At 48.0% G+C, this 26927-nt stretch overlaps 1 protein-coding gene and 1 long non-coding RNA gene across 5 annotated transcripts in view; both read right to left on the bottom strand.

The window, feature by feature from the left end:
* LOC140655182 (uncharacterized) overlaps positions 1–4789 on the bottom strand; it is a 35311-nt gene extending 30522 nt beyond the window's left edge. For 3 of the 4 annotated variants that reach the window (XM_072869303.1, XM_072869304.1, XM_072869305.1), the window contains exon 1: positions 4543–4789. In XM_072869303.1, coding sequence (XP_072725404.1) covers positions 4543–4591 — 49 coding nt within the window. In that variant the 5' untranslated portion in view covers positions 4592–4789. Of the gene's footprint in view, positions 1–4250; positions 4422–4542 lie in introns of those variants that run through there. The other variant, XM_072869306.1, reaches the window with a different exon arrangement.
* Positions 4790–12355: 7566 nt separating this feature from the next.
* Positions 12356–26858, bottom strand: LOC140655184 (uncharacterized). The gene is made up of 3 exons (XR_012043701.1): positions 26362–26858; positions 21359–21546; positions 12356–14175 (listed from the first exon to the last, which is right to left on the bottom strand). It is a non-coding gene; the product is annotated as an uncharacterized lncRNA (long non-coding RNA).
* Between the last annotated feature and the right edge of the window lie 69 nt (positions 26859–26927).

The raw sequence follows: 26927 nt of genomic DNA, 5'->3' as shown, positions 1-26927 counted from the left end.
CTGCCAAGAGGGGATTTTTTTTTTTTCCTCACCAATGATAAGGTCTCGATTTCCCAGCATTTAAGAGAAAAGGGGTCACTTCCTTTCTGAAACAATAGACATTTTTTGCTGCTGACTCTTCCCCCATATGTGCTGAGGGGTGGGGCTGGGTGGTGGGGCTGTGCTGGCACCTCCTTCTCAGCACTAGCCCACCAGCTGGCCCCTGTGCAGAGCACACAGGAGCTGTGTTACTTTCGTAGCTGGGCAATGGCTGTCCCTTGCATAGCCCTGTGGGCACAGGGACTCGTTGCATGGACAGGACCCCAATACTTAGAAGAACTGGATTACTCTTATGCTGCCAAAAAGCCCAAAACAAAACAACTCAACAAACAAACAACCCCCACCCAAAAAAACCCAGCAATCACTACCAATTGACCCTCTGGAAGGGAAATCTACCTTCACAGACCTTTGCCATGGACTTCCATGGGGTGAGGATCTCCCTGCTTCCTGGTGCTTTACAGGCCTGGTGAAGACTTGATGCCAGTCCTAGCGATGGCAGGGGTGCTGCTTGGCACCAAGTTTCTGCAGACAATCTGCCTTCCCAACACCTGTCAAGCGAAGCTAGTCTTTGAGCATGCTGCTGTATCTTGGGCTGCCCAATCTGAGCAAGGGCTTCTCCTAAACAATTAGGACAATCATGAGCCTAAGAATTTCTAAGGAGAGCTTCTGGAAAGGTCTCGTGTCTTCAGTGCACCAGCTACAACCTCTATCTACAACAGCAGAAACTTGTGAAGGCTTGAAAATCACTGTCATAGAAACATTGGGGTTTTTTTACTGGAATTGTGACTGAAAAACTCACGTTTGCAGAGGAACACATTCCCATGTGGTAACTGAATATCTGCATATAGATAGACCCAATTCTCAAAATTTCAATTTATCCAACTGGGGAACTGAAACGCATGTGGATTTCATGGGAGTATGATTACAATTTGATTTGCTTGAAATGTTGAATGCAAAGGAATAATTACAACAAAGCTGAGATCCCAGACAGCCCTTGAACAAAAAGCACAAAGTTCTTGGATTGTTTGGGTCCAAGGTGCTCTCCAGTCTGTTAGTTAAGTGTGTGAAGTTCCTCCAGATGATAGTTTGGTAATATAATGTGACCAGAAATGTTATAGATCCCCCATAGCTGCAGCTTGTAATGATAAATCCATATAAAACAGATGCTGGGAGAAAGATGACAGGGTTCACGGACTCTGACTGAAGAGGCATTCATTGCTTTAATACGTATGTTTTTAGAAGAGGAGGAGATAATTATAGCTCTTTTCAGGCATTTGAGGAGGAATGGGAGGGAGATTGATTGTTTACTGATGGATATAGTTGGGTGAACTAAAGAGGAAATGGATTTCCAAGTAGAGAGGCCACTTGACATTTTTACAGCTTGCTTCTATTCATTCCAAGTGACCTGTGAAGTTTTTGAAACAGAGCGACAGGTCTGATAGATTAGTGACCTCTGGCAGAAAGTCCCAGGGCACAGCAGGTCCCCACAGACCACCTGGTTTATCGGAGTTACTTGTGTAAGCTGGCAGCCACCAGTTTTAGACCAACACTTGACCTTGCTCATAGGGCCAGCTAAAGAGCCTCTCCCACTCGTTACTGCATTTACCCTGCAACTTATTTCTTTGGATATATAGCCCTATAGTGCTATGGTGCTTATTTGTAAGACTTTGTCAGGGAGATGACAGCTCTCACTAAAGATCTGCAAATCCTTCTCCTTGGAAATTCCCGTGTCCTCCTTCAGGATAAAGGTTCAAAACCTTAAATAAAGGAAATGGTGCTTTCATAAGCAGCCCTGTATAATAGCAAAAGATTATTTGTCACACAGGTCGCTAATGGGTCTGAGCAGAAAATAAAAACAATGGAAACAAATATACCACACCTTGGCAAAAACTGTCTAATTTAGGAGATCTTTCCTTGCCAATCTGATTTGCAGGCTGCCTCATATCGCAAAGGAGTATTCAGCCAGAAATGAACTAGGAGACAGGAGGCCCTCTGCAAGGATGGAACTTGCCCCCCAGGGATGACAGGTATGTAGCAATTCAGGTTTTATTGCCCATAATAAGCTTAGATAAACAACTGTTCAATAGCCCCACGGACCAAAGCCATTAAGACCCCAGTGCTTCAACTGAAGGCAACTCATGAATCATGTCAGAAAGGTCACTGTTAACCCGTTCTCCATGTGCAGTCATTGCTGTCCCTAGGCAAAACCCCAGAGAGCTGCTTCTGCTCAAACGAGGTATCAGTGGGCAGGTGTAACCACACTCTTTGATATGCCTGAAATCTTTTATGGTTGCAATGAGAGCGGTGACAATTTTGAGGTTTGTTGCTCTTGCTGGGGCCACACAAGGACCTTGGTGAGATTACAAGGAGGTGGTAATGCAGGGCTCTGTAGGCGCAGTAAACTGAACTTGCTGATACAAGAGGTCCTGCCACCCTGATACTTCTGGTCTAACAGCCCCCCGCCAAGAAGATCCAGCCTATACCCCTGTTATTGAGCTGCCACTCTTAAAAAAAAAAAAAGTTTTGTTTGGTTTATATTCTCTATCCTAAACTGTATTTGGAGATGCAACTTTGAAGTCCTTGCCACAAAGCTTGCAAGAAACAGCATATTCTTGGCTCTTTCTGAGTAGAGATGGGGTCCAAACCAAGACACAAATAATATTTGGTGCCTCTTTCCAGCCAAGGTGATTAGGGAGCGCAGTCCCTGTTTCTCATTTGGAGAAACTCTAGCTGAATCTCTTTTTGATTCCTCAGTGCTCTCTGTGATAAGTCTGTTCCCCCACCAAAGCTTCCACCTACCCCTACAACAATACTGCTGTGTCTGGGTGATGAGGGACACTTGCACATGGAAGAGCAAGCTTCCTTTCCCCTCCTAACCCTGCCGTCAGGCTTGCACTATATAGCTTGGGGGAAACAAGTTCATGGTAAAATTACATCCAGGGAAAAAAAAAGAGCGGTTTCCACCACAATGTAAAATGGCATCTCTTCAAACACCCTCCACATCTTGTGGTGATGCTGGAGTGCTCTCACAGCAGCACTGCTTAAGAGTCCTCTGTGTCGCTGGGTAAAAAATGCAGTCTCCAGACCAAACCCAGGCAGAGCAACGTGCTTCAGCAGCCCTTGCTAGTACAGTGCCCAGCAGTTACCTGCTAGGGCACCTCAGCGAGGCTCCAGCTCACACTGAACTCTGACGAGCTGCCCCAGAGCAGGAGCGCTGGGAAGCACAACCCCAGCAGCAAGTGCCTGAGCAGATGCCCACAAACGTGGCAGCTCTGGTGACTCCGCAGGAGCTGCCGGCACTGCCGGCACTGCAGCAGTCCAAGGAGGCAGGAGTTCAGCATACAGATGGGAAGTCAGGACCCCAGGAGGCATAATCACTCCAGTGTTTTCCAACGTCTTTACCATGCTGCTGTTGCACAGCGCAATACGCTTACACTCTGGCAAACCCTGTCTGTAGGCACCTCCATGCCAAGCAAACCAACCCAGCGCAGTGATGCTAACAGAGACAGAAACTGCAGATCTCTTTTACAGCTGGCACAAGCCAAGCTCAAGGGTAAGCAGGGATGCTAAGGGGGCTCTGCTACCTGGGGCTTGTGATCTCAAAGCCCGCAGCACTGGCTAACGAATAAAACATACCAGACCCATTGTGCCTGAAAAAGGGAGTCTGAAACCACGTCACTTGTTTTGACAACAGACTTACAAAGTTACAAGTGATCTGCTGCAGGTTCGTAGCTGCCTTCCCTGCCTGGGTCTCCTCATCTGCATAGAGCAGGAGGGAGCAAATAAAACCTCTCAAACTCGCGATACTCCCTGTTGGATGGGGACGTACCAGCCTAGAAAGCGATCCGACATCCATTGCCAGCGCAGCGCCAGGCTGAGGGCAGACCCGATCTGCCTCACGTTAGTGCAAAACCCGAGCAGAACCGGCGGGACATGTGCGCGCAGCCCCTCGGGTGCCAATCCCGTTTTCACCCTTACTGCTCCCATCCGAAGTAGTTCTCCCTCCTTCACGCACTGACCGCTCGGAGTCACAGCGCTCCCGCCTCTCCTGCTCTTCTCTCCGAAGCTATTCCACGCTTACGAGTGCAAAATAAGCCCGTTTGAAGAGAAAAACAAATCGGTTCCTAAAGCGCGACCCTTCCCCCCGCCAGCCCCGGGGCAGGAGCTGACCGACCGCAGGCTGAGGCGAGGGGACCTTACCGCAGCCTTACCTGCGTGGGGGCAGAGGCAGCCGGAGAGGAGGGAGCGCAGCATGGGGCCGGGCCGGCAGCGCTGCGGTGCCGTGCGGTGCCGTGCCGTGCGGTGCGGTGCCGTGCGGGCAGCCCGTCCGGCGGGGCCCGGGAGCGGAGCGGGGCGGGCCGGCTGGGCTTGCCCTAAGTACCGTCTGCGCGGCCGCTGAGGGGAAGGAAGGGGGTGGCGGAGGAGCGGGTTGGGGAGGTGTGCCGGCAGCCGCCGGCTGGCCCCGGGCGGGCCGGGGCAGCCCCGGGGGGCGGCGGGACTCACCTCTCCTCCAGGGCGCTCCCAGGGTGAAGCTCCGGTGCCAGCCGAACATCCCGGCAGCAGCCGCCCTCAGGGGCGGGCGGGGGACGGGGGTGCCATCGCCGCCGGCCCTCCCCGGGCTGCTGCGCGTCCCCCGGCGGGCGAGCGGGGCCCGGGCTAGGGCATGGCGGGGCGGCGGGGGCAGCGGGCGGGCGGCGGGGACAGCGGGCGGCAGGCAGCGCTGCCGGCGCGGAGGCTGCGGAGCGGCGAGTGGGCGCCCGGCCAGCAGTGACTTATAAAGGGAGCAGCCCAGAGGAATGCATCTCCTTTGGCTGATAAGCCGAGATGACTGGAGGGGTTTGAACTACCTTTGCAACCCCCGGAGGAGAGAGGGGGAGAAAGGAAAAAAGGGACGGGAGAGAAGAAAAAGAAAAATATTTCAGCACTTGCATAATGTCAATAAACAACCCCCCTCTCAAGTGGCAGGAAAGGAAAGGATGGAATGTTTTGGGTGGGGAGGAGAGAGAGTAGCGTAGGTTTGGTGGGTTTTATTCTTTTCAGTTTTTTTCTTTCTCTATTTAAATCGCATGTTATGTGTCCGTAGTGCAAACCTCTGCCTTGGCTGTAGCTGGGGCTGCAGCCTGTGGGTAAGAGGGGTGAGGGGGAAGCGGCAGGACGGTCCCGAATGCAAGCTCCCATGGGCAGGTTTGTGGGGCCACCCCACTGGAGCAAACTTTAAACATGCAGGCCAGGCGTGAGCTCTGGCATGCCCTGGGCATGGCTGCACTCACCGGAGTGCTGCCTTGGGAAACGCATGGGAAATTACTCCTAGGCTAGGTTTAAGCAATACAAGCTCCCTACAACCAACAGCCCCATAACCTATACGGGGTGTCTGCTTGCTAAGAGAGCACCAGTCCCTGCATTACTCTCCCATCCAGATTTCTGTTGACTCCAGAACTGTCAGGAGAAAATGTGCTGCTCCACCGGTTAAACCGGCCTACTTCTGTGAACTTCAGCTGTCCACAGGGCCAGCGGCCCTGAGGAGACCACAGAGAGCCAGTGGGTGCTACAGCCCTGCTACAAATGCCATGAGGAAGCCAGGCGGGAGGGGAGCTGTCAGGGGAGATCCAGTCCAGCTGCCCCTCACTCTGCACCCCCAGGTGCCAGTCCTCCAGTGCCTCTGCAACAAACACCACGGGCTAGATATCAACTGAAGTGAATTGACTTTTTTGCTGTAGCAGTCACTGGAGTTTGCTCATTGGCACCAGCCACAATTTAAAGACGAGGTATTTAATTGCCTCCTCCCCCCGCCCCCCTTGCTCTTGTATTTAGTTATTATTTTATTGCTCCCAAGCTCATGTCATCCAACAGAAGGCATCCTTCCTCCCCAGGCTGGGAGATTCATTATACTGCTCCCCCCTTGCCTTGCACTGCAGTGGGATAGAGTGTTTGTGGGCTGCACCCAATTTTCTTGTGGCACTCTGGGCACTCGTCGTGCACCCAGCACCTGCTCCTGTTTTTCTGGGAAAGCCAAAGAGGGTCATGTCCAGGGCTGGTGAGAAGGAAAGGCCTTAAATTCCATCGGGGAAGGAGGTCCCTATTTCTTGCACTGAGACAGTCCCAGGCCGGGGAGATGTGCACTGCTGTGGTTATTGTTGTGTGCTTGGCACGCAATGTGCTACCATGCTCTACCCATGCTACCAGTCTGGGCTCACCATCTCAGCTACCAGCTTCAGTGGGCAGACTTAAATTATTAGAGCAGTGGAAGGGTAATTTACAGGTCCCTTAGCATGAATTCAGTAGCACTGTTAGCAGCCAGAGGAATTTTAGGGACAAAGTATTACCCTCTCACCTCCAGCTCTGCTGTCCATATGCCATTGCACACTCCTTTCTTCCTGCCATAGAGCTCCATTGTTTTGTACACTGCTGAACACACTCCTATCCTATCCAGAGGCTTATTTTTTAAATAACTAGTTTGGAGAAGGAAAAAAAGCTACCATGCTGATATCTGTATATAGCTGCAACTTAAAGTGCTCTGAAATGTCTCTACTTTGCAATGAGCAAAATGTTTGATGCTGTCAGAAAACTAGGTTCCTAAGGAGAGTCTCAAGCTGGCCATTTCCAAGCTCAGTTTAGCCCCTGTGTTCAACAAATGCTTGGGGCCAACAGAAATGACTGTGTTACCAAAATATAATAAATAAAAGAACCCAGTGACAGTAAGCTTTTTGAACAAGAATAAAGCATCCCCTGGAATGCACACAAGCTCCATCCCTGGGCTAGGGCAAAACGTGGAAGGAAAATGGCTGGCAATGAGCGCAAGATTTTAATGCTTCAGATACTCTTACAAGAGGGTGTGTTTGTGTGTATGTAACTGATAATTAATATTGGAAGTGCCCTGTGTTAACACAATATGTGACAGTGTTCAGAGTTTAGAGGGCCCCACAAAGCTGTTGTTAGGTGTTGTACGTGGTTATTTTTGTCTACACTTGAAAAGTTTTAGTAGCATAACTGTGTTTTATGTATTTTTTCAACTCAGGTTTATTTGCTATATTAGCATCAAAATGTTTTACACCTGAATAGCTTAGCACTGGATCAGGAAAAAGCTATAGCATGCTCAGGATTTTTATTCCAGTGTCAATAATCTACCTGAAGGGAGATTTTACTATTTTGTGGTTGTATTATTAACAGCAGTGAAACCTTCCAAAGGGTGGACAGCACCAAAACCAGCCCACAAGCAAGAAACAAAAGTGGTGCCTGGTTTATGTGTCCAAACTTGAAGAAAGTGCAGAAAAGGGAAACTGATTATTAATGTGCTTTTGTCTAAACCTTGTGACACCCCGGACATGGGAAAGGTCATATCCCCTCTGTACAGAAATACATTGAGCCCAGTTGCTACTGGGTCCAGCGAGAAAGGAAGGATGCTCCTATCCTGCAGCTCCGTCCCTTGTCTGGCAGCAAGAGCATTGCCAGGTCTCACCATTTAATTGTGAGTTTTGAGACAGGCTGGCTCCTTTTCCTTAAATTCCAGCCTGTTAGTAAGGGCAGCCTGGGGCGCTGGGGTCGAGCTGTATGTCACTGTGCTGGGGGCAGAGCACAGGGATGGGGAGGAACCAGCCAGGAGGGGAAACGGACCTGCCTCAGCCATGGGGACAGCCTGGTCCAAGGACTGGAGCCACCTTACCAGGTGCCTCGTGAGGATGCTGTGGTTCATGGCACATGCTACATCTGCCCTTTCCCTGCGGCCGCCAGGCCTTGTGCCAGGGCTCCTTCCCATTCACCCGTGTGCTGAGAGTGCAGGATGGGTTTTCCGAATTGCAACTGGGCAGGAAATTCCCTCTCAAGCTGCAGAGGATGTAATGGGAAGAGGAAAAACCTCTTAGTCAGCATCAGCTTCATTTCTGATGGATGCATCAATTTCCTCAGCCATAAGAAAACTCTCCACCCAAAGAAGTCCCCAAGTGTGGAAAGCTGTCGTGTCTCTGGATCCCCTGGGCACACAGCTGCATCCTATCTTTCTTGTCACCTTTGTGAGACTTGGGGCTGGTGGGAAGCGACTTCAGAGCAGAGGGCACTTCCCTACTGTGGAGAAGCCAGCCACGAGCTCACAGGGAGTTGCTCAGCCTTTGCACCAAGAAGAGTGGGTGAGGATGTGCGGCAAGGCCTGTTTATTGTGCAATTCCCAGGTTAGGCACCTGGAAGAGATACATTTAGTGGTGACTCCTAAAACTATGCAGGCTATTGTGCTGTTCCCCCATGCCCCAGTTACTACTGTGCACTACAGGGGTTGAAATCACCCCCAAATCTCCCACAAAAGTGATTGCTACGGTGTCCACTGAGATGCTCTGCAGTTGCAAAGGAGGATGCTTGTCAAATGTGAGCTTGCTTCAAAAAACTCCCCAAGAGCCAAATTACGCAGTAGTAGGACAGAGCCCCGAGCATGTACAGCCCTGCATGGGTGAGCTCTCCTGGCTGGGACAGGTGTTCCTCTGCTGTTTGGCTTTAGGCAAGTCCCCTGTGCAAATAATTTCATCTCCTTCTGCTGCAGCTTGTCTGGCAGAACAGGATTTTTGTAAGTAGTTTCAGGACCCGTCTTCTTTAAGTTGTGCAGCCCCCAAATCACAGGATTTCTCATGCATGTAAAAGGCCCCTCCACCTGGTGTGAAGTATTCATGGTGACGAAAAACACATTCCAGTATCATTGTCACTGTGGTTTTCACACTGAAGCACACAATGAAATAACTGTCAACCTTTCATCATATGTATATATTAGACCTCATTTTCCATCCCGTTCCCTGACCCCTTAGTTAAAGGCCGGATCTGGACAGGTTGCTCAACTGCCTCCTGGTTTGGTTTGTACACCTGCAGTGTGGCACAAAAGGACCCTGTGCAGTGCAATCACCTCCTCGACTCAAATACGTTTTCTTTCATTCTGGTACAAGCAAGGTTTTGGGACGTAGCTGGCAGAGGGATATTGGATCCATGTGACAGCTTGGGAAAAAGGGGGGATAGAACATCGTGCTACAGGGAGGCTCCCCATCAGCAGAGGAAGGATAGAGAGGGCATGGTCTGTGCAGCAGCGGTCAGAGTTGGCTTGGACCTGTCCCTGATGGCTGACTGTAAGGCATTGCTCATTGTCTTAGGTTTTGGCTGCCTTTGCCTGATCAGCCATGCCAGCAGTGCTGTATTGATCTCATTTAAGCGAGGACTGGCAGCACCTCCTGCATGAGGGCATGCAGTGCTGCCCTGGGTGCCACGGGGCTGCTGCCTCGCAGAGCCCTGCGCCAGGCAGTGCACCTGTGTGCACGGCTCGGGGAGCCCACGCTGCCTCAGACAGCAGCCCCTCGCACATGGACTGGGTCAAGCGCAAAAAAAAAAAAATGGGGGGGGGTTTCAAAGAGGAAATGCATGATATTTGCATGCCTGTAAACGGAAGTTTCCAGAAGACTCCAGTTTCCTGTGAAACGGTTCTCCTGCTAACTTGGCAATGGCCTGCACGTGTACAGCTTGTCCAGGTGAAGGTCTGGGGTCAGGAAAGAGGAAGCTGTTTTACTGCAATACCCTTACAGTGCAAAAAATAGCTTGCTGGGGTAGTGAGCAGCTCTTGAGTCTGTTAGCCGTAATGTGTTAACCCCTGCGAATCTTGTGTCTTGCTCCAGACACTTGTCTTAGTCTAGATACATTGCAGTTTTTGCTCTTTCCTCGGGGAATCTGGTAAATGCAGTAAATACTCAAAATGAGCAAAGCCTGCCTGTAGAAGCAAAGCCCCCCTCTGCATCTTCTCTGCCTCTTGCGTGGACGCTGCTGCCCCGAGTGATTCCCCAACCACAGAGGAGGAGAGAAAGCTGCCACCCAGCTCAGCACCTACTGCCACATTTCTGCTTGCTGGTGTATCCACCAGCCCTTCTAGAGCAGAGAAGGCTCAATGCCAGACATGTTTTGGATCCTGGAGCATGTACGTGGTCCCTGCTCCTCCCTGCTGTGAAAGGAGCCCTGGTGAGCCAGGTGGGAAGCAGCTGCCCAGCACTGTGCCCGAGGGAGCCAGGGCTGGTGGCTTGCCAGGCACATCACTACCTTGTGTGCACGATGGAAACACTTTTGTGCTCGCTGAGTTGGGCTGAAGGGACCTTTGACTTCAAAAGCTGTTGCAACACTGCTTAGACTCGGGTTGCTGCTCTCTAACTCTCTGGAGCCAGCACAGTCCCCCTCACTTTCCTGTGGATCACCTGCCCTGAAGGTCCACACCTTTCCCAGCCAAGGGACAAGCTGGCATACCTCATCAACACCTTCCAAAGGCAGGCTGAGCTGCACTACACTGCACTGGCTGCCTTCTGGGTTATGGCACAACCCAAACCCTCCATTTTCCTCCCGTGATGCTTCAGGCTGGCTGGTGGTACATGGGCACAGAGGGATCCCCATCAGGTTTTCCTCCCCCTGGCACACCTGCACCCCTCTCTGCCAGTGTTTTTGGGTCAGGTGTCTGAGTTGGCAGGTGCCAGGGCTTAGCCAGGAGAGAAGGGTGCCTGGCTCGGGATGGGATGGGCAGCAGAGCGGTGGTGGGCACCTTGGAGCCACACACTGGTGGGGCAGCCGGGTGTGAGTGGAGGAGCGGAGGGGAGCAATGCTGGGGAGCTGGTGAGGGGCAGGAAAAGCGGCAGAGGTGCTTGAGGAGCAGCGGCAGCCCCTTGGGAAAGAAGGAAGGAAGGAAGGGCGTAGGCCGAGCTGGGTCGGAGAGAGAGGCGCCTTGTTTTTCTGCTGGGACCTCAGTGTCCTGGGCGTCCCAGGGGCTGTTTCAGTGGCCCTGATAAAGGGTGAGTCACGGCCAGGGGCACTCTGTTCCTGGGCTCTGCCAGGAGCCATTGCCCTCCTCTGGGGTTGCAGAGTCCACTTTTGCTACGCTGCCTTTGTTTCTATGATTCTTTAATTTCTCTTCCTGGTGGAGGGCAGTGTCTTCTCCAGCTCAGCAGCCGCCAGCTCAGGCAATCTCTCCCTGGGACGGTCCTGATAGGTGCTATGGGGTTACTGTGAGGAGCACTGGGGCACTCTCATGCCAAGCAGTGGGCAGCACCCCTCACCAGAGCCCTGCCATCATGGGACCAACCTCGGTGCCAGCCTTGTCCTCCTCTCACCACCTCACAGGTAACACCAAAACAGATGGATGCGGTGTTTTAGGGCATTGCAGCCCCAGGAGCAGAAGACGTGTGAAGGTATCTGCCTTGAGGAGCTGTGCCTGCTGCCTGGCTCCTCACCTCCCCGGGGGCTCTGAGCCTGTGCCCGGCAATGAGCCTGGGCTCTGCCATCCATCCAGCTCACAGCATCCCCCAGAGCTGGGCCAGGCTTTGTCCCTCCTCCCGTAGGTCCTTTCACAAAGACGACCCCATAGGAGTGAGTGGCACCGTGTCCAACCTTGCATCTGTGTGTGCAGGTGCTGGCCTGAAAATACAGCAATGGGGCAGGGTAAGGCGAGGGTCATGGCACGGCAGCATAGCATAGCAGGGCTGGGTGCATGGCAGCAGGAGCTCTTCTCCTCTGCAAAGCCCTGGCTGAGCACACTGGAAGTGCTGCATAGTTTCATGGTCTGCTTTGTTGAGAGGAGACTGGTGAAACTAGATGGGAATCCAGGGGACCGTGACAGAAAAGATCAGAGGGCATGAGGGAAGGGTCGGGGAGTTTCCCACTGTGAAATCGGGGGAAAAGGTGATGAGGAGGAAGTCAGAAGAGCGGTTGTGTTGACCAGGGCCTCCCTTTCCACCCTCTGAGGTGTTTGCAGCCCCACGAAGCTCCAGCCAGGCCTGGGCTTGGCCTGTTTCTCTATCCCCATCACGACTCTGCCCAGTGCAGAACAAAGGGTCTCCTTCACCCTCGCTCGGTGTGCTGCCGGGAGACAGCCAGGCTGGGAAGGATCTGCCAGGCACACACCAACACCGTGTCCTGGGCCAGAGCTGGAGAGTGAGAGTATCCAGAGCATCCCTCAGCCTGTTTGTTTCTTTGCTTTTTATCCCCGGAGAATCCCAGCAGCTGTGAAAGTGCTGCTTAAACTTGCAATTAACAGGGCTGAGGGTTTGGCAATCTCTGCCTCATTTGCCTTGATGCAAATGCTGCATCGTTGTAAATGCTGCAATTGCTTTAGTTTGGAAATGCTGACTCTCAGTTTAGAGCAATCTGTTTCAGTGGAGTGCAACAGAAGAGTTAGATGGGACTTGCTAAATACATCACCAGAGTTTAAAGCGGTACAAACAGCAATTAATGAGATCCTGGGCAATTTACATTGCTTTCCCCTGAATATATGTGCACACATCAGTAGAACTAAATATTTTTCTTGTGTAGCAATTTAATTAGAACTGATTAAAGTAAACATGTCCTGAAGGTTTGAATATGATAGCGGCATTGCATTATAAATGTCGTTTTGATTAAATAATGGCTTCTTTGCTTGAACAGGATAACTATCCACCCGAAACGCAGAGGTGAAACTTTAGTTAATAATAAAACTCCCACCAACTTCAATAGAGCTATATTTCACCTTAATTGTACTTATAATTACGCTTTCACAGTTTGATTACAGAATTGACTGTTTCCTGCTTGGAGGGGGTATACATTGTTGTACACCTCCTACAAAAAAACTGGGAACCGAGGACTGTTGACAGGCCGTACATGAACTCAGCTCAGGAATGAGGTGATCTTCCCCATCCAGTGCAATGATGGAGCTCCCTTCTCCCTTGAGAGATGCCACGTGGGCTCTCACTAAAGAAGATATCGTAAGATTAGCCTGGAGCAGTGGTTGCCAGTTCCTGTGGATCTGGCTACTCCAGTATTCGGGAGAAGTAACTGAGGAAAGCAGGCCGGTTTCCTGTGAGTAGGTTTCAATATGCTGCATGAGATTTAACCTCCACTGGGAAAGTTTACAGGGGCTTCCCAGGCTGAAAAAGGTTGAAAAAACTGTCCTTGATGAGTGGATAGTATTCAGTAGCCAAGGACCTGTCTGGATAACCCCAGGACGTACTTTACAAATAGCATCTGTTTCTGCAAACCTGCTATTTAAAAAATCTCTTGCTGAAGCCAAATCAATGCTATTTCATTTGTGTACAACTCTGATATCCAGTTCTTGGGTGTGTATTTCCCCTGGACATCCTGGAGGATATCTCTGGCTCCACTGTTTGTGAACTGAAGTTGGTAACGTGACTGTGGACCTTACACCACAGCCTGCGTACATGACTGTGTGCAGCAGCAGGTGTGTGCTGCTGCTTGGCCCCACATCTGGCACCTCCTTCACGCGGTGGAAAGGGCACAGGAGCTCAGATTTGATACCAGCATTGAGGTGCTCTGCCTCCTCAGCACATCGGTTCAGTGCTCTGTGCTTTTCATCTCCCTACCTAAAAAAAGGAGGTAAAGCCAGTCTCCTTTGTAAAGCTGCCTGGGCCTTAAAGCTGTGACTCTGTATTAAACCGGGTGTTTCCATGAGCAATGAGTGACCATGGCCATCCAGAGTAACAAAAGCAAGTTCATCATAAAGAGACATTTTTCCCCCTCCAAACTAACTCCAAAGCAGGGCTCTTCTAGGTCCAGATGGGAAATGCCAGTGATATGTTCATATCCCCTCTGTTCAGGTCCGATCTAAGCCCACCAAAGAAAATTCAATACTACCAAGGACTTTCAAGGGTTGGGACCAGGACCTTTGTGACTTTTATCTTAGCAGTGCTACTTGTGCTTTTATCTATAAAACTCTGCTTCTCTCGCACGCTTGTTTAGTGTGGGATGAATGGAGACAGTCTGCTGTTTTACTGCAGACTTCCCTGTGCTTACTAATTTAAGACTGCCATTCAGACTGAAATTTCCAGGTTGGCTCATGATGAATCCGTAGTCTATAGGCAGCGCTTGAGAGATATTTCCGTATCCTGAAATAACAGGAGGCTTGTGATACACCACTTCATGACTATGCGGTGCTCCGCGACTCACAGGATGGAGGACAGATGTCACCAAATTGTTGTACACTGAAACACTCACTGCGCAACGATCCTTCATTGAAAGCCAGTATGATTGAACTGATGAGTTAAGATACGCAGGTTTCCATGCCAGGTAAAAATAATGGGCATATGTATTTTTGGTGGATTTGTGTAAGGAGAGCTTTCTTTGGTGCCTTGCACAGAGTTCCTGGCAGTGCTCCTAACAAAAAAAAAAGAGAGTGAGAGCGAATACTGACCTCCAGATGACCCAGCTTTGAATCTGGGTGATTTGCAGTCCGACAGCACAATTTGCTTGCTCCCGAGTTAGTTTTAATGTGAAGGAACAAGCAAAAACACAATAAAATATTGTCCCAAGTTTGCAAACTGAATCAGTCAAGTTCCAGTCTGTCAAAATCAGCAGTAGGTGGGGGCCAGACTTACCCTTGCCCCGATAACCCATGTGCGTGCAGGCTGAGAAGGCAGCAGGAAACAAGGGAAGGGCTGCAAAGGGCTGCAGAGCAGATTTCAGGTAAGCTTGGCTGCCAGGGAGGTACTGAGCTACAGTCTGATTTTTCAGCAGAGGTTCCACATCTAACTGTTTCAGGGATATTTAAAGTCATGTTTTCAAAGCACACCATTACAGAGAGCCCTCTGGGAAGAGCTGGCTGCTCATTTTAGTGCCCAAAAATGCAGTCTAAGCTGTTCTGAAGATCTAGCTCTGTTTGTGGCTGCTGAACTGTTTTAAAAGCCAAACCCTTTTTTCATATAAACACCAAACTGCCTGATGTCAAGTCAGGTTTGCAAGATAAGATAAGAGTGCTTTAGTGAGGAATAAATGGAGGAGAGTTTATGGAAACTGAGTTATGGTAAATAGATAGCATCAAGAAGAAGGGGGTTTTATGTTGTGCTGTGCATAGCAGAGGTGGATAGAGAGTGTATATATATTTTTCAGAGCTGTGGGAGAAGATGGGTGGGAGGCCAGGGGTTCCCCACCCCTGTCATTGCAGTGGCCAGGAACCCTATGCCACAGGTCTGAGCAAGGGAATCTGGAAGCCGGTGGGGTGCAGCAGTGCAGGCTCAGCGTTTAGGAGGCAAGCTCAGAGGGCGATGAGAGGAATGGAGGGAATGTGATAAGGCCAGGGGAGGATTCGGTGAGGGAAGGAACGAGCAGGGGAAAGGAGGGGGTGTGGGGAGGCCAGGAGTGCCCCTTTCCACTGTCTCCCAGTTTCCCCATACTGGAGGCAGGTTTGGGTCCCTCAGCTGAAACATCAGGGAACTGCTGTACTGAGGGGTGTCCCCGTTCCTCTTATGGATGAAGCAGATAGCCTGACTAGTGTCCCTTCAGCCATCCCCAATGGCAGGCACAGGGGACAGTGTGCTGCCAGCAGCCACTCATCCTGGCCACCAGCAACCTCAGAAATAGCAAGCCTTTGTTGTCGTTGTCTTTGTGTTTCTAGATGACTTGGCCCAAGCAAAGATGAAAGCCAGTGGAAATCCGTAAGTTGCTGTGGATGTTCCTGTGAAGACAGTAGAGGTCTGCAGGATCATATCTTGGAGACTTTTTTTATTAACAGAGAGCTCTTGCTTTTTGAAAAGGTGAGCCAGTGTAATTCCACAACACAGAAAAAAGCTCAGGGGATTGCAAGTGGTTACACTGCTGGTCCCTGGGAAGCTGCTGAGCTGCGCTGTGTGGCCGCAGTGCTGCTGGATGCCGAAGGCAGAGCAGCCATGGCGGTGCACCGCCGCTCCCCATCAGATCTGGTGTAATGTTTCTGACTCCAGCACTAACCCAAGTGTCTGCACATTCTTATCAGCAAGCCTTGCAGGTAGCATTACGTGTTTGTCGACTTGAGATAGAAATATTCCTTAACTCTGAACCTCCTTGACCTCTCTCTTCATATGCTCGTCTCTCTTGGTGGCCAATAGATTGATATATTTATATTTAACCTTTCTGGCTATATAAATTCATGCCTGCAATGGCTCACAACCGTTAGATTTCAGAAAAAAAGACAATTAGAGAAAATCCATCATGATGCAAATGTACAAGTGAGTCTGTAGCTCACTTGCTATCCCCACACATGCGAGCTAATGATCTGGCAGTTTTGAGGTACGAACATAACCCAAGCCCTATATCTGAATACCTAGACCTTAACAGAGATTTAACACAAATTTGGATTGGGTAGCTCACAAACACTTTGAGAAAGCTCTAGGAGAAACAGAGGTGATCTTTAAAGCCATGGCTGGACGAAGACAGTGGGATATAAGACAGACAAAGCTAGACAGGCTAGACAGATCTAGTTAGCACCTGACTGGGATTCTTTTTAGGGGATTCTTTGGCATAGATCCTAAACTTTTGGGATCATTGATCAGTTTTAACTCTCAGTTTCTTGAAAGCCATCATACATTTAGCTGAAAGGACTAGAAGGATGGTGCTCTGCAGATTTTCTGGCCTCTCAGAGCAGACCAGACTTCACTGCTGGCACAGAAAACACTATGTGGAAAGAGCTGTGGTGAGGAAAAGATTTCGCAACGTCAGCAGTACCCAAAGGGAGGACGAGGTGGAGCTCTCAATGAGTAATGTGAGGTTTGGTACCAGCAGGTCTAAATATCTCAGATAAAAGTTGTGATTTCATCCTGGCATTTTGGTGAAGATCTGGCCTACCGAGTCTGCTGTGGCCGCCCTGCTTTCCCCTCACAAAAAAGGAGTAGTCTTCCCTCCCTTGCTATTGGGGTGCTGGCCTCCTGCAAGGGAGAGTGTTACATTCCTGTTCTCACTCCATCCCACCAGCCAGCCAGCAGACAGGCCTCCTGATCGTTCCAGTGTTGCTTCCCAGGTGGCTCTGCCTATATTGCATGGGCACATTTGGGCAACCTCTGCCTCTTCAAAACCCTCCTCCTTTTCCCCAAACCAGGTGCTGCTTTCCCACCATCACACATACTAGCCACACTCTCTGCTACGAAATGCACTAACAAGGGTTTAACTCAATGTAAGGTGGGTCCCCAAATGTCACACCTGTCTGAGCGGCAGGCAGATGAATTCTGTTTGTGCTGCAGCAAAGGACCATGCAGCTGGGTCTCAGTGGGATATTTTGATCTCGCAGTCAATGTGCCAGTGAAAAAGATGTATGATTGGTGCGCTGTCATTTTGAGTTGGAGGAAAAAATGGCAAGGAGCCTGCATTAATTAGTATTAAACCACACTTGGCAGATGCTGACTCCTCCACAGAGTATCTGTTGCTAGAGGGCATGAAAATATACCTGTTGAGTTGGATGGGCGAGGTGCAGAGCTAGTACCAGGAAGCAGGATTTACACCGAGATGGTGCAGAAACCAGCGTGCTGTTCTTGGGTGAAAAATCACTTAAAAGCAAGTAGCAATGTCCATGAATTACATCTCCCTTTTCACCCTTTTCACTTGAGCACTGAAGTCAGCCAGTATTAAAGAGAAAATGGTTGGCCTGTTCTAGGCAGGAAAATGCAACTGTGATTGCTGACGACTGAGAGCTCTGGGAAGAAATATCCCAGCATAGAGAAGTGGCAGCGTGTTTCTACTGGTGTTTCACCAGTAGATCTCAATGTGTTTTGCAGCAGAAGTCTCTACAGTTATTTCCACTTTTCTGTGGGGAATACAGAGTTCAGGTACCTGAGGCACAGGGAAGGGAGGGGAGTCAGGCATTGTGGGAAATCTGCATAAACTGTTACCCTCTTTAGGGACACATGATAATTAAAGCAAACATACAGAGAGCCTTTGGCTGGCATGGGGTCTCAATAAACTATAACCAAGCTACCTGCAATTCATTGCCTCAATTTTGTGACAGTCATTTGAGTATAAGAGCAAGTCCTGTACAGGGATGGGTATTTTTTTTCCTGTTTACCTCTTTCCAGCAGGTGAAAACTAGAGTTTCCTATAAAAAATGCATGGTACTAGTATAGCTGGCAACAGCAATAACTCCTGTGAGCTCTCACGTTGGCATTCATCTGCTAGGAACCTCTGCCTCAGTCAGTCTTGAGGGCATATTCAATGTTCATATTCATGTTCTCATGGGCTTTAGGGGAAATGAAGTGTCACTTCAGCTTCTTTCCCCACAAATCTTTGGTTTTCCCACCACCACCCTAACAAAACCCTCCAGCACTGAACACAATAGATCGTTAAACCTAAATTGATGCTTTCAGTATTACTGGAATACAAGTAAAGAAAATTTCAACACAGCATTAAAAATATGTCACCTTCGCTGTGGCATTGTACGGGAACTGACATGACTTCTTATTTTGTTTGCCCATGGAAGGGAACTGTCATTTTCATTGCTAAAATATTTGTCCATTGCATGGAAATAATTACAAATGGAACAAAACAAAATGTTTTGATTAAATACAGGGCTGGTCTTGTTTTTTCCAGTAAATGTTTGATGTTTTCAATTCTCTTCCCCCTCTCCCAGGGATAATATAATGGACAGTTATAGATCACCTTCCATCTCACAAGATCCCAGATTGCGTAGGGATTGCTTCCTTTGCCACTGAAATGTTGCTACCCATGGGGCAAGCACCATTGAAAAATTTTTCCCATGGGGTACCGTAGTGAAGGTCAGACATCTTCTGCAGAGCTGGGAAGTTTTCAGGAGACAGACTCCAATTCATAATTTGCCAAACCCAGGGGTTAACACTGAAGTGTCAGATCTGGCTACCCCATGGCTGAGGAATGAAAACCAGTGGCTGTCTGAATTCCAGGGATGGTGCTGGGAATAGCCGCGATGAAACAAAGTCCCACCAACTTTGATCTTGGATCTCCTGCACAGGATTAAAGGGGTAACTGAGTTTGGGCCTGAGGCACAGGCATTTGGGGAAACAGCAGGGGGAATTTGCTAAGTTTTCATGGGATTTTACTGAGTATATGATGATAAAGCGAAGATAATTCTCTTTTATCATCGTGATCCATTTCTTTTAATTGTGAGTGCTTTGAGGCCCCTGCAGGATCACAGCGAGGACATCGGCAGACTTGCAGTGCTCCCTGCATGGTGCTGCTTTGTTTGGGTTGAAGAGGTGACACTTTGCCCTGGATCAACCTTGTAAATAAGAATGGAGCAAGAAAAGATTTGTTTGCACAGATCCAAACACTTTCCTCATTCCTCACGCTTTCTCCCAAGTTTGATGTGATCAGTTCATATACCTGCCACTTCCCTGGGATATGAGCAGCTGCCAGAACCCCCTCTGGCTGCTGTCAGTCTGGCTCAAGACACCTTTGCAGGAGTGGCTCCAAGAGAAGAGAGAGCTGTCCATACAGATACAGCATTCGATCTCCACCGTTGTCAGAGCAAGGAATCATATTTCCCCCACCCCTGCCCTCTGGGTAAGAAAAGGCAAACATATCATAAGGGTACCGTAATAAGTCTGCTTGAGATGTCTTTGCAGCCTCTTTCTCCTCCCCATACTGGAATGTGCCTAAGCTCCTTCTGGTCTGCTTATTTCTTTCTTCTGGCAGCCCTTGGGGAAGGCACCTAATACCTTTTCACAAACATTATTTATGGACTCAGAATGCCAGGAACGTGTCTTTACAAATAGTCTGTACAATATGTCCTGAGCCCTCCTGTCTGGCACCTAATTATGTCAGTCCACAATGCTCAGATTTCTTTGGCTTTTTGCTGTAAGCCAGATTTACTGATCCTGGGTTGTTTCCACGTGAACAGAGTACTGTAATGACCGATGAGCTGCACTCGTATGACTTGCACAGTAGCATCCCAATTGTTCACAGTTCCTGGTGATTCCTGCTTAGGTCCTAGGGCCAGTGTTTAGTGTTTCAGGAAAAGAGAAAGGTCAGTGCTAGCCCCACAGTACCTGTGTTACATTGCACAGCACCCTAGGATGCTACAGGCTTGCCCCACAGAGGGTGAGCTCGTTTGATCTATAGTGGACCATCTCTTACCTAGCACCACTCCCTCCTGCGAGGTCTGTATTAATTAGATGCATCTATAGGTCCAAGTGGGAGCTCTGCTTATGTACCCAGCACTAAGATTAAAGAGCGGGTTCGTACCAGAGAGGCAGCTGTAGATACACTTTTTATCAAAACCACCTAAAAACCTTCCTTTGGATGAAAACCACTGGCTTTGTTAGTATTTCTGCCTTTTCAGGATCAAGACCAGAGCATGACATTTTCTGAGAGAAGCTTGGTGGGTTTTGCCTCTTCTCTTACCTAAAAGAAAGAGGGAAAGGCTGCACTTTCACACCTTTATAGCGCTTCCCATTCCCTGTGAATCTGGAATACTTTGTAAATGAGGTAGATCTTGGTCTCAATGTAACAGCATTAAAGGAAATGCCTCACTCCCAGTCCAGAATTTGAGACAAAATGGAAATGGACAAAGTATCCAGCTGAAACCATAGGACAGGAACTGATCTGAGAGAGAATTTTGTCTGGGTGCAAATATTAACATCTCTATTATTCAGTGAATACTATGTTACCCTTAATGACTGTAGTTTCATGAAAACTCCAGTTTTACACTTAAATCCAAGTGCAGTATCTCCACCAGCACAGGACCTGTAGCTTATCCTGTGTTGCTTCCACGTGTAGTCTGTACCGTAATGGTTTCTGTGACTTGGGGGTTAAAAAAGAAAAGCATCACTAGGCTACTACTTATCATGGCTTGTCTTCTGCTCATCCCTTATGTTGAGTCATTCATTCTTGGGCTGTGCAGTCTGACTGGATCACAGCAGAAGCTTTCATGAACAGCAGACTCTAGAGGTGCAGAAAATCTTGGGTGAAATCCTGGGAATCTTGACAGAAATTTGGTGAGGAGAGGATATGCGCTAACATGGCAAAATACTCAGTGGGTTCACTGAGGCTGGGGTTCCCTCCAGTTACCCCTAGATGTTTTGCTGGCCATCTCAGCCCCTCTCCAAGGCCTCACCTACAGCTACTCCTGAACCATTGCACCCCTTGGTTTGTCTTCAAGGAAGGCTCTGTCTTCTAGACCAGTGTTTTCTGAATGCTGGCAGAAAGGATGGGACTTGCTGACTTCAGACAAGATGCCAAAGCATGCGGGGGTGACTCTACTGTAAACAATCTCTTAAAATTCATTTTAAAAGGAGAAAGGGATGAGGGGAGGAAAAACAAAATACTCAGCGATGCTGACTTGCCATCTACAGTCATCCTCCCTCACTGGTGATTAATCATCTCCCTCTTTGAGCCTAACAGACCAGCTACACACATTCCTCATTCTCTTTATTGCTGGAAAGAAATTTGATTTTTGGCATGCCTTTTGTAGGATTCAAAATACCTTTGTGCTGTGGTGAGTGTGAGGGAAGGGAGTTTCACTTCTCAGTAGATATGCTAAAAGTATGTATTACGGGCTGGCCTCTCCACCCCACCCAGGTTGCAGGGAGCCATTGCCCACAGCTCTGGCACACACTGGACTTACCAGGCTGCAGACTCTGGGTCTGTGTATATTGCTGCCTGTTGCTGGAGATCAATATGCTCTTGCAGCGTGGAAGTCTCTTCTGAGTCATCAAAAACTGAGTATGGAGGAATCAGAAGGAATGGGATTTCAAAGGAGATAGTAACTTCCCTTTACTGTCTGCATGCTGTGAGCTAAGTGAATTTTGGGTCCTATATTACAAAACATAAATAAATCACATTAGTAAGTACAATTGCAGGCAAACCACGTACAAAGCAGATTCCCCTGAAGACAATCTAAGCCTAGTGAAAAAGGTATTGACTAAGCCCTGGGAAAAGGTTCTTAATGGCACTGACAGGTCCCTTTCCACCATGGCTGTGGTTCAAGAGGACTTCAAGAAGGTGATGTGAATGGGAATCTGGCCCTCCTTACTGTTGGGGTTAAACCATGGTCTTGCTAATGACGCAGCATTTCCTGATATTTATAATGACAATTAAATGGGTAAAGAACATTCACCTGGTGATAAAGCTTGTAGCTAGCCCAGTTCTGAAGGAGTTACAAAAAGACAAGACTGATAATCTCATGCAAACCAGATGTCATGCAATGTAGCTGAATCACAGTGATCAAAAGCCACAAAAGAAAGAGCTGATTTACTACCCATGGACAGAATTTTGTGAACATCATGGTGCTTGGACCACTCTCACATGTCGTCAGTGCTGGGGTTTGCCTGTACATATGTGTCTCCCCGCTCTGTGCTCTCAACCTGTAGTAAGATCTTAACATGCATGTTTGGTACATGGAGCTCACAGATGTTTGTGTTCCCCCTTTGCCTGCCAGCAAAAATTTCACAAGAGTTTTCCTTTAGCGTGACTTAGAGGTCTCATGCCACACTCAAAAGTGTAATAATTCCTGGTTGGAATTGACTCTGGCCATGAGGAGAAGCAGGGACTTGGCATGTTCAAACGTAGGTGAGGACTCTCTCTGAGCCTGCACCTCTGTGGGTTGCTGTGCAGCACATGCAAAGCTGCACCCTGTGATCAGCTTTTCCAGATCCCTTAGAAACAGCCTGTGAACTCCCAGTGTCCAGTGGGTCACAGGCTGCAGTCAGTCATGCTGTGACCTCCAGGCTTCACTGGCAGATTGGCAAGAGTGCTGGGCAGGTAGCAAGCCGCAGCACAGCAGGATTTCTGTGCTCACTCTCTGCCTCACCCGTAACATTTTCATTTCTTGCAGCCACAAGCAAAGAGGTGGTTTAGGGACCAGGAGCTTTGTCCAACAGGGTTGGCTGCCTTCCAGGGTTTGAAGCCACCTTGCCCACCTGGGGTGCCTGGAAATGAAGCCATAAGCTCTGATCCTAGTACATATTCATGTCAAGTGAGAGCAGCCTGTAGTTTTGGAGCAGAAGGTTATCAGGATGAGTGCTGTTTCTCATTGTGCATGAAGTTGGTGCCTGTGTGAATGCACAGCCACAAATCATTGCAAAGAGCCAAACAGTTATGGGCAGAGAAACTAGGAGAGGATTTTGTTACAGTTACCCAAATGTAAGCCAGGAAACACATTGCTGACAGAAAGTACGCTCGAAAGATTTGGACCAGGTGATGAGCTGGATAAAACTGTCATTTCTTAGCAGATGTTGTATTTTCAGTTACAAGCAGAAGTGCTGTAACATCCAGACCTAATCATACTGAAAAAACACAAGCAATCTTTTAAGCAATGCATGAATAAAAGCTGTGTATTTAAATGCCAGGCTAAGAGCTCGCTGTAACTGTCAGACTAATGTGGTGATTTTTTTGTCATGTTTGCAGCAGCTTTTTAGGGAAGGATCCTGGCCCTCAAGAAAACTGCTTACCTGCTGAAGCATAACATCACGCTATCAATCCTTTTCCCTGATGACCCTGATCCTGCACTGTCTTGTCTGCGCTGCATGCTACAGCAGGAGCTAGAAAACTGAGAGCTGTATGCCGAAAAACCTTGGGATGTTGATGTACAGAATGGTGGGTGGTGTTATTTAGATGTCTTTGTAAACAAACAAATATGGCTGATTAAAGCTGGATGGCCATAGAGATTTCTGCCTCCCTCTGCACACCCCATCCTTTTCTTGGCAGTTACGGGGATTTCAGGTTACTCAAAAGGCCAGGTTAGAAATGGGTGTCTCAGGAGCTGCGTCACACACGGTTCAGGTCCTGCTGACAGAGACATAGCAAATCTGGAGGAAGGCTGCATCACTGTAGTATGATATTCTCGTTATTTGGTGGGATGTTTCAGTCCAGCCGTCAGCAAATGCCATTCCTAGTACCCTGCATCTCTGACTGCCAGCTCAGAGAACTTGATTGCTTACTAACACAGAGGGGCTGGCACACAAACATGCTCCTACTTTACTGATCAACACATCTTACCTTATGTATTTCAGGCCCACAAGCTACATAATTAAATTTGAAGGCAACAGCAGTTTCTTGGAGATTGTGCAGCCATCTAGCGTTATTGTATATATAGCATGCTGGTTACCTGCTGAGACCCCAGATAGCTTCAGTGCTTTTTTCCTACACATCTCCCAGCTGGATGTTTAACTCTAAGTTACAGGAGATTTAGTTAAACTTGCCAATCCACTGATCTTGATGATCTCTGAAATTTCTGACCACCTGAAGATTGTGCTTGTGGATGGAGGAGAGGATCCTGCTACTGTATTTCTTTTAGCCATAGCAAGTATGGGTGGCTACTATCAGGCAGAGCAACCAGGGTGTCCATGGCTGCTATTACTCTGTTTTAGCAGTCCTCAATTCTTAAGAAAAAAAAAAAGGGGAAAAAAGAAAAAAATAAATTTAAATTTGAAGATCAGGGAGCAAACTTCAGGGATGCCACTACTATCTGTGACAGTGCTTTGGAGACTTTCTCATTTGCTTAGGAATAGGAAAGCCTTGTACATATATTGTGAACAAGTAAGATGAGGGCAAAATAGCCTGAATCTGTATGTCTCACTTTTCTCATATAGAGAAAACCATCTTATTTCAAAGTCCCAGCTTCCTCTCTGGTCATTCAGCAGACAGGGCAATTAGTACAAGGAACTACTTTTACAGTTTGTAGTAAATTAGTTAGGCAACCTGTGCAGGCAAGGAGCATGATGAAACGACACACATTCTTGTATTGCATACCACAGTGACAAGTAAATCTCAAAGGTGACAACCCAGGGTTACCGTGACTTAGCAGCAGCCGCTTGGCCAACCTGAGAACAGAACCGTCTTTGTTTACAATCTGCGTTTTTCTAACTCTTATCTGCTCTCTTGCCCTATAATTTCCCTCAGCCCCCTCTGTGCCACTAGGTTCATCTTTCTCCACACCTTGCATTATACTGTGTAAGTGTCCAGGTGTGTTATGAGGGACTTTCATCTTCTGAAACAAAAGGTGATGGACCTGTGACTTTCTGCACTGCAGTAATGAGTTGCCCACCACTGAGGTAAAAGAAACTGCTTCTGGATACAAGTTACATGTTACAACCTCTTTGCTTCGGCTAAGCAGTGAGTGGAGATTTATGCCATGGAGACACGTCATCGTCTGGATCCTGCTACACTTATGGAAGGTGTTACCAGCTCTGCCCGTTTAACATCCTTTGCTGGTGCAAATAACCCTATTCCCAACCCCTAAGAATCTACCCCATGAACAATTTACATAAACACTGCCTTATTCCCCTCGTTACCTCAGACCATTAATATCAAATACTGAAGTCTCAGTCTCGAGAGCAGTTGGAGAGGAGCAGTAACAAGCAGCACTTACTCATTCCACAGTAATAGCTGGATCTGGAGGAGCATGTTTGTGGGCATCACCTTACTCACATGTGCTAAGCCAGCATAAGTGCCCTTGTCTGCAAGACTGGACATTAATCTTTTGCACACTCTCCTTCTAAGTGTCTGTCTGTCTGTGGGATGTTAAAAACAGACCATGGTATGTGTCCAGCAGGCTCCAGCCACAGCTGACTGATCTGGTAGCATTTACCTGGAATTGTTTTTTAAAAGGCATGTTTCCTTTTAAGACATGTGAAGTGTGCGCTTCACAAAGTCTTTCACTGCATCAAGTTTTGTGGGTATTGGATATCTGAATGTCACCAAAGAGATGGCTAATTAATTACCGTTCTGTCATTTATTTCTGATGACTTTTACCAATAAACAGGGAAAATAATATTCCAGCCCTAAATCACAACTAGTTGAACACAGAAGCACCCTGCACACAAAGGCAAATACTCCCCTAGAAGCTAACAGAGCTGCTCTCCTGTTGCAAGGCATAGCAGGGGGTCCTGGGCCAGGGATGGATGCAGCCATAGCGGCAGTGGTGGGAGGGAGGATGAGGATTGCTACAAAACAGCACAGTCTCTCCCTGCAAAAATGAATGGCAATTGTGATGCTGAGCTGTCCACAGGGAGCCACAACTTCACTACCCCTCCCACTCCAAATAAATCAAATCCCCTCCTACCCCAAACAGCTTACAGACAAGGTGTTGGGCAGAGCAGGAAATGGCTGAAACAAAATAGTCTGATTTAAGTGATAATCTGAGGCAAGATGGTATATGTCTCACTGTTTCACAATTCTAAAAATAGATAAAAATAAAAATGATATTACGAAATAACGTGTATGGATACAGGAGTGAGATGGAACATTTGTATTCTATTAGGTATTTTAGTGAGAGACTTATTTTCTTTGAATAAGAGATATAAATTGTGCTCCTTACAATTTCTGAGCTGGACAGATCTTACGGTATTTTTTAAAAGCAGCAGAGATGTTAGCATTTATATCCCAGCCAAATCTTTGCCATTTCATTTTCCGCAAGTTCTCTGGAAATTCTAGTTACACCTTCATCCCCGCTTCCTGCCTGCAACTGGTGTTGGGAGCCACTTAAGCCACCATCATATTCCAGCTTGGATGCATTTCAGTTGTCATCTAGGTGATTACTCTACTCTAAAGATATAGTTTTGAAAGCACTTTAGGTCTCACAGAATGAAAGATGCCTTAGAAAAATAAAGGTTTTCTTTGTTTACTCACTGTGATGCCTTGAGAATAGCTGCAAGTCAAACAGAAGCTTCAAAAAGGCTGCATTCAATTGCCACAATGCCAATAAAATAACTTTGTTAGGGGGTTAATAAGACTCCTCCCTGCCAACGTGCCCTCACATCGATGCAGAACAATCTCAAGTTAGCCTCCAAACTATGCCTTGCAAAACAGAATCACTTCACCATAAAACCACATTACAACATCCAGAATCAGCCTCTAAGGCTTTGGGAATGAGAAGAATGCCATCCACCTCAGTTATTACTAGACTTGTTTGTTCTTCTGCTTCTTCTTTCCTCCCCCTTCTCCCTTTCCAGGTCTCTTTTTAGAACCAGGAGCTCTGGTCCCCATGTGTGTGGAGTGAGTTTAAAATAGCCATCCATTTGACAGCCAGGTGCAAGAAATCACTAGTACAGCATTTTTTTACGGATCTGAGATGATGAGATAAGCCCAAAGTTATTTTGACAGCTTCTGTTATTTAGGTGAAGCTAAAGTGTTTGTGTTCTGAACACTAGAAATATTCATTTATGTAGACTATATTTTGGGAAAGAGGGTTTTCC

The sequence above is a fragment of the Ciconia boyciana genome, chromosome 8 (genome assembly GCF_034638445.1).
Source record: "Ciconia boyciana chromosome 8, ASM3463844v1, whole genome shotgun sequence".
NCBI classification, from domain to species: domain Eukaryota; kingdom Metazoa; phylum Chordata; class Aves; order Ciconiiformes; family Ciconiidae; genus Ciconia; species Ciconia boyciana.
Note: the sequence above shows the minus strand (reverse complement) of the source record. Positions and strands in the feature narration are given on the sequence as shown.